The following is a 6,547-nucleotide window of genomic DNA, read 5'->3' as shown; positions in this document are numbered from 1 at the left end:
TGGGGGTGACGGCCCCGAGGGCCCCGATGACCACAGGTACCACTGTGGTCTTCACAGTGATAACCCAAAAACAGTTTTGGGTTATCTAAATAGTGTGGGAATAAGGTAAGTGTTTTAATGAATGTGTGAATGATTGCATACCCATATTTTCCAATGAAGGTGTATTAAATAAACATTTCAATGTCTTTTGCAGAGTGCAGACATCCAGAGTTATGGAAACCATGAGGGTGGTGGATCCTGTGGGCACCATCTGTCGTGGACTTGGTATTGCTGTAATACATAGAAGAGTTTACTCTGTACCATCACCACTTGCACTTTGGCACATTGACAGAAATCACAAATTGATACGGTAAGCTCTTCATGTAAAATGTAACTATGTTTTTCATAACAGTTTTATATTAAGTATTTATCTAACATATCTTTCGATATAAAGGTGGAGAATTGTGATTCATGGTGGCATTGACGGATACAGTCGAAAGATAATGTTCCTCACTGCCAGCAATAACAACCGAGCATCCACAGTTCTAAAAGCCTTCATTACTGCTGTGCAAAAGTTTGGCTTGCCAATCAGAGTAAGAAGCAACAGAGGAGGAGAAAATGTAGAAGTTGCTTGTCATATGCTGCAACATCCAGAAAGCCAGAAAGGAGCAGGTATTTTACTTAGTATTATGCCAGTTTTATTTACGTTGTAACACAGCATCATGTCTCTGAACATTAAACCTGATTATGCATTCTTTTTCTCTCTCTTTATAGAAAGAAGTTTTATAACAGGACGCAGTGTCCATAATCAAAGAATTGAGAGGATGTGGAGAGATGTTTGGTGTGTTGTCACTGTGAACTACCGCTATGCGCTGCAATATTTGGCTGATACTGCAGATTTTGATCCAGATAATGAAGTGGATTTGGCTTGCATTCATTTTGTAATGCTCCCAAGACTAAACCGGCATTTAGAGGTATTTTCTGTGGCTTGGGAAAGGCATTCACTGTCCACAGAACAAGGCAGATCACCACAACAATTGTGGATTAGGGGTCAATTACTAGCAAACACTTCTATACCTGACCCTTCATGTGAGCAGGTTAGGATTCTTATTCTTCATGTATTTAATGTGTTGCTCCCATTAAATTTCATTATTAATGTTATTGTCTTTTACAGATTGATGATGATCTTTATGACTCGGCCATTCTGACTTCCATGAGCAGTGTGTGAGATGTCTTCGCATACGGTATGCTCAAAGGGCGAATAACGATTGAAGGACAATGTACTATTTGAACATAGCGAGAAGCAAAATTCAGCAGGTTTTCTGACAAATTATGGGTTGAGTTTANTCCAATATAAGACAATGCATAAAATTACAACAGAAACTGCAGAAAAACGGAGACATACATTCATTTACCTGACAGACTTGGAAAGAAGGAAAGAAAGAAAAGCAAAGACGTCTTTGGAGAGTTGCAAGATCAAAATCTGATTTGTTACTTCTGTGTAGAAAGTTTTATAGTAAAAGGCGTATTCTTCTCTTTAATTTATTCAAATAAGGCGTATCTTTGCTCATCCAACCAGGAGCTATCTCTGACACTCTATCTGAAGCCAGAAACCCCTGCTGTGTTTACGGCCTTTCACAGATGAGTGTGAAAAGCTACAACTTCCACTGTATTGTTTTCCCACAGACAAAAGGCAGTTCAAACGATTCTAGCAAACCATCTGCTGTAACTACAGGTAACATAAAGGTCAATAGGCCAGAATACATTATTAATTTCAAAACCACAATTAGGGCATTTGAATCAAGACATGTTAAGTTTTAAAACTAGCTTATTTTAAATTTATTTTCTCAACAATATATATAGTGTTTTTGTGTATTACATATATGAAGACTCTAATCCTCTCACGCTACATTAAAATTTCTTCAAAATAAAAATCCAGTTTATTTTGCGATTAATCTTTGGAGGACTCGTTAGTAGGGGCCTTAGAATGTCCATATCACCAATAGGTGGAGGTAATGCGCAAAAAGTGACTTTAAAACCGAAACTAAAAAGTAAAAGAAGAAGACGACAATGCCAACAACTGCTGCTGCTTCAAAATGGCGACGTGATAATTATATTCGTAATATTTATTTATTTTTTCATGTACTGGGATGACAAATGAAAACTTAAATTATGCAGCAATGGATATCTGAAGAGCAAAGTTAAGCTATTAGTTGAGATCGATTACGTACCGTCATTTGGGTGGAGCATGACAGTGGTTAGGTAAATCAACACTTTTTTTAACTGACTACAAGAATGACAATGACAAACTCACATGTCAACAACAAACAAAAAATAAATCACTGCTCCTACTGTTTACAAATCAATATTGTTATAAAGGCTCAAGAAAATACTAAAATCATTAAAGAATAATTAATAAATATAATTAACAAAAAGGGGGAAAGTACTTAAATATTACAATAAAATTGTTAAATTAATAAGAAACATGTTATTGGGCTAATAATTAAAAATATTCTGATAGAGATTTTTGGTACTTTCAGTTTAAAGTGTTCTCTTTTTAATGTGTGTATGAACGGACCTGGAGGTCACGACTGTCTGTTCATCTTCATGTGAGACAGTTAACTCTGTGTTTCCCAGACCTTAAATCCTTATCAACCAGAATGCCTCCTAACAGTCGTATTTTGTCTTATGTTTATCTTTCTTCTTCTTTGTTGACAGTTTGACCTAGAGTTGAACCGGGCTCAGACCGTAGATCAGATATCACATCTGGAACTGGTTTGCTGGTTGTTTGGGTTAAATGTTTTACGACCTTTGTTGTTTTTCCTGGCTGTTCTGCTTTGACAATAAAACAGGGGCTCATGCGGAGGCAGATCAGAACGCTCTGTGAACGGCTCGGAGGAGCAGTTGGCGGAGTCTTCTCCTTTTGCAAAAGCTTGGTCATAAAATTCATATACGTTGTCTGTGGTTCTTTTATGTAGGTTTGAGAAAAATACCTATCATTTTCCATTAACTCATACAATTTTAATGCGTTTAAATTCTTCATTTTTTCAGACATCTTTTATTAATAGTTTTTAGAGCAGTGAATGAGAGGGAGATTTTTGTATATCAACATTTATGGATAGAATATTTTGTTTAAATAATCAGGACATTAAGTAAATATTCAATATTTTTTTAAGGAAAAGCCAAAATGAATGTTTTGTAAGGGAAAAAAATCAACATTTATTGTTTTAGAAGACAGAAAGTTACAAAGTTGATCCCATAAGTCTGATACTTCTTTACATTCATAAAACAAGTGTTAAGATAATTCCAATGGAGTTCTACAAAGAACAAATTTCTCAACATTAAGCTTAAATCTCTCAAGAACTCATTTGAAGACAATGTGGTATTTATTATTTAAAAATGTATTTTTTGGTATTTAGGAGGTATTGGAAATTTGTAATAATTTGGACTACCATACATTTATCCAAGATTTCTAATAGAACTTTGCTTTTTGTTCTTCCTGGGTACATGTAATGTATTGAATACTGGTTCTCTAATTTCTCTAATGTACTCATATGAATGCTGTTATTGTGAAACCGATTGAGTGAACACAGAGAAATCTACAAAACAGATTAAAAATGCAACATTAGATTTCACTTTATTTCACTTTAGAGCGTTTATGAAGTATAGCTGAAATGATTCCTCAAATGATTAGAGTATCTAGATTTTTAATAATTTATGGGGACACATTGTCTGCCTCAAGCATTGTTAAATTTACCATTTTGCTCACCATGTTCCAGTCAGGGGACCCTAACTTTAAAAAACAAAGTTATGCTACTAAGTTGTATGCATCTCTATAAGTGAATGTAATATTCTTTAATTAAATGTAATGACAGTTCGATTTAACAGTCGTCGTCAAGGGGTCTTCAATATTCAGTTTTTTTTATTTCCTTTTTTTTGTTTTATTCAATTGATAATCTATGTTAAAATTCAAATGTGTTTGAAAGTACAAAAATCCATTTTTGGTTTTATTTGTATTCCAAGTTGACAGATGTAGATGTTGCACATGCGTTCGCTGCATATGTGTTTGCTGAATATGTAGATGACTAAGGAGCAGATTTAGAAGTACGCCGAAAACTACAGAATTTGTTTAAAACTGTGAGGTACACTGAAGTAAATAAAAGAGAAGTTCAAATACATGCCAACAGTGAAAATTCTTTTTTGAAATGAAGATGTATCACAGATTTAAAAAGAAATTTAGCGCCCCCTTCACTGGGCCAGGACCCCTTGGCCTCGTTAGCTGCCCTGACTAATGCCTAAAGAAAATACGAGGTAGAAAACTTAACATTTTGAAAACGATTTTATTGAAACCACTGATATTGAAATACCAACATTTTTGTAATATCTAATAAACATTTTGATCATACATGACCTACTTCAGGACTTTTTAATGGCGCAGAAAACAGGCAATAGCAACACGGACCAACGACAAGGACCAACGACATGAACCAACGACAAGGACCAACGACATGAACCAACAGCATGGACCAACGACGGTCATCATATATGCAGCGAACGCATATGCAACATAGACATATGCAACGTAGACATGTGCAGCGAACACATATGCAGCGAACGCATATGCAACTTAGACAAATGCAACATCTACATATAAAACATAGACATATGCAACATCTACATGTTCAGCAAACACATATGCAGCGAACGCATATGCAACATACACATATGCAACATCTACATATGCATCATTTACATGCAACATAGACCAACGACATGTAGTAACGACACATCTGCACATATGACTTCTACTTATTTTTGATACAAATGGAACCCCATACCACCGCACTCTCCAGGGGTGCAGCCTCCAGGCGCCATCTGGTGGATGACGAAGGAAGCAGCGGGCAACAAGAAAAGAAAAACCCAGGTTCCCAACAACTTCACATCAAGTACCTTACATTCATGTGCCTTTACAGCAGTACAAGGCTGTTAAACAAATCATATTTGCTGTTGTCTTTCAAGATTATATATCCAAAACAGAGAAAATATCTTCTTCTGGACTCACTTGGGGAAGGTAGCCAGAAGTTGAAGACATTTCAAGACATATCAAGGTATGTGTTTTTTTGTTGTTGTTTTTTTTTATAACAAAGCTATATTATTTTTCTTTTTTTTTTGTTGAGAGACTTAATTGGTATATTTTCTTCATTTTATGTGAAGGAAATGTATTTTCTATTACACTTGTGGATAATTTCTTTTTTATTCTTGGCTTTAGCCTGTGAACCAGGACGTCTCAGAAGTCATTGAGTTCTCCCACTGTCTGTGACCAGTGTTCCCAGTATAATAAATAAATGTTTTATTCTTTCACTTTGTGTGTATTTTTAAATATCTCAGTCTGAAGTATTACTGTATTAATGTAGCTTATGTAATGAAATAAAAATAATTTACTCTGTTAGAATTATTTTTCACTCTTTGCTGTTAACAGCAGAGTTGACATACTGTAATAAATATTTTTTTCTCTGGAAAAAAGTAAGAAAAATATGTAGTTTGATGTTTGACAATGACTGATTTATAAATCAAAAGTCATCAATGTATGAAAAATAAATACAAGAAAATTGTTTCTTGTCTTGAAACATTAAATGTACATTAAATTATGGAATTATGTAAATATGTTCTTTAATTAAACACTGTAAAAGTGTGTCTGTTCATCAATGTCAATATAAAAATGATCAGAATAATTTCTATCAAATAAAAACATTGTGCTCTTGATTCAGAAATGCCCCAAAACAATTAAATGATCACATCAAAAGTTAGAAACTCTGTCTTTAGTCATTTCTTAAATAACCAAATATATTAGTGTGTGTGAGAAAATGTGTCAATGTATTAACTTAAAATACTTTGTAGAACGGCACTTTGTGAAGTTCGGTCCATTTAGCTTACTGGCACTTATTCCACATTCAATATGGCGGACGCTGTTACGTATCACAGCAACGGGCCAGTCCGCTCTATGAGGCGTCTACGTATTCATGTCTATGGTTTCAACCACAACTGACACTGTTTCTAATCATAAATGCTGTGTTTCCATTAGCTGCAGAAAATCCTCATAATTAACAGAAATAAAAGGCTTGGAAACATCTGATTGTGTGTAATTATTCACAGGGAGTGATTCACTCACTGAAATAAATGAACATTTCCTTAATGTCCTAAAATATTTAATAAAACTGTATGTTGAGAGGAGGCTCAAAGCGGAAAATTCAAGGGGGAACTAAACATCGTTTACAGTTTCTTCGGTACAGCTAAAGTGAAACACACGGAAAGCTACGGAGCACACGAAGTAACGTTAGCTCCACTTAGAAGGTCGTTTGAAAACAGGTTTGGTGTTTTATGTAAATATTTCCGTGTTTGCAATAAAAATGTCTTCAGTTCAGCCTCAGAGAGAGTTTATAAACGAGCAGGAAACTCCTGTTGAAGAAACATTTACAGAGTTGAAAGAAATCAACGTTAAGATCGAGGAAGAGATGGAGGATCAGACAGAAATCAACGTTAAGATCGAGGAAGAGATGGAGGATCAGAC

The 6,547-nt window shown here is 34.9% G+C and overlaps 1 protein-coding gene and 1 long non-coding RNA gene across 7 annotated transcripts in view; both read left to right on the top strand.

Moving 5' to 3' along the window:
• Positions 1-104: 104 nt before the first annotated feature.
• LOC107838641 (uncharacterized) lies at positions 105-1,314 on the top strand. Its single transcript, XR_001664717.1, has 3 exons — positions 105-349; positions 434-1,076; positions 1,154-1,314. It is a non-coding gene; the product is annotated as an uncharacterized LOC107838641 (long non-coding RNA).
• A 4,968-nt stretch (positions 1,315-6,282) lies between these two features.
• The window catches only part of LOC103151668 (oocyte zinc finger protein XlCOF6-like), a 52,258-nt gene continuing 51,993 nt past the window's right edge, over positions 6,283-6,547 (top strand). For 2 of the 6 annotated variants that reach the window (XM_016681639.1, XM_016681637.1), the window contains exon 1: positions 6,284-6,547. In XM_016681639.1, coding sequence (XP_016537125.1) covers positions 6,387-6,547 — 161 coding nt within the window. In that variant the 5' untranslated portion in view covers positions 6,284-6,386. The other 4 variants (XM_016681640.1, XM_016681636.1, XM_016681635.1 and 1 more) reach the window with 4 other exon arrangements.

Source organism: Poecilia formosa, unplaced genomic scaffold (assembly GCF_000485575.1).
Source record: "Poecilia formosa unplaced genomic scaffold, Poecilia_formosa-5.1.2 Scaffold288, whole genome shotgun sequence".
NCBI lineage: Eukaryota > Metazoa > Chordata > Actinopteri > Cyprinodontiformes > Poeciliidae > Poecilia > Poecilia formosa.
The sequence above is the reverse complement of the archived record's forward strand: the minus strand, read 5'-3'. Positions and strand labels throughout refer to the sequence as shown.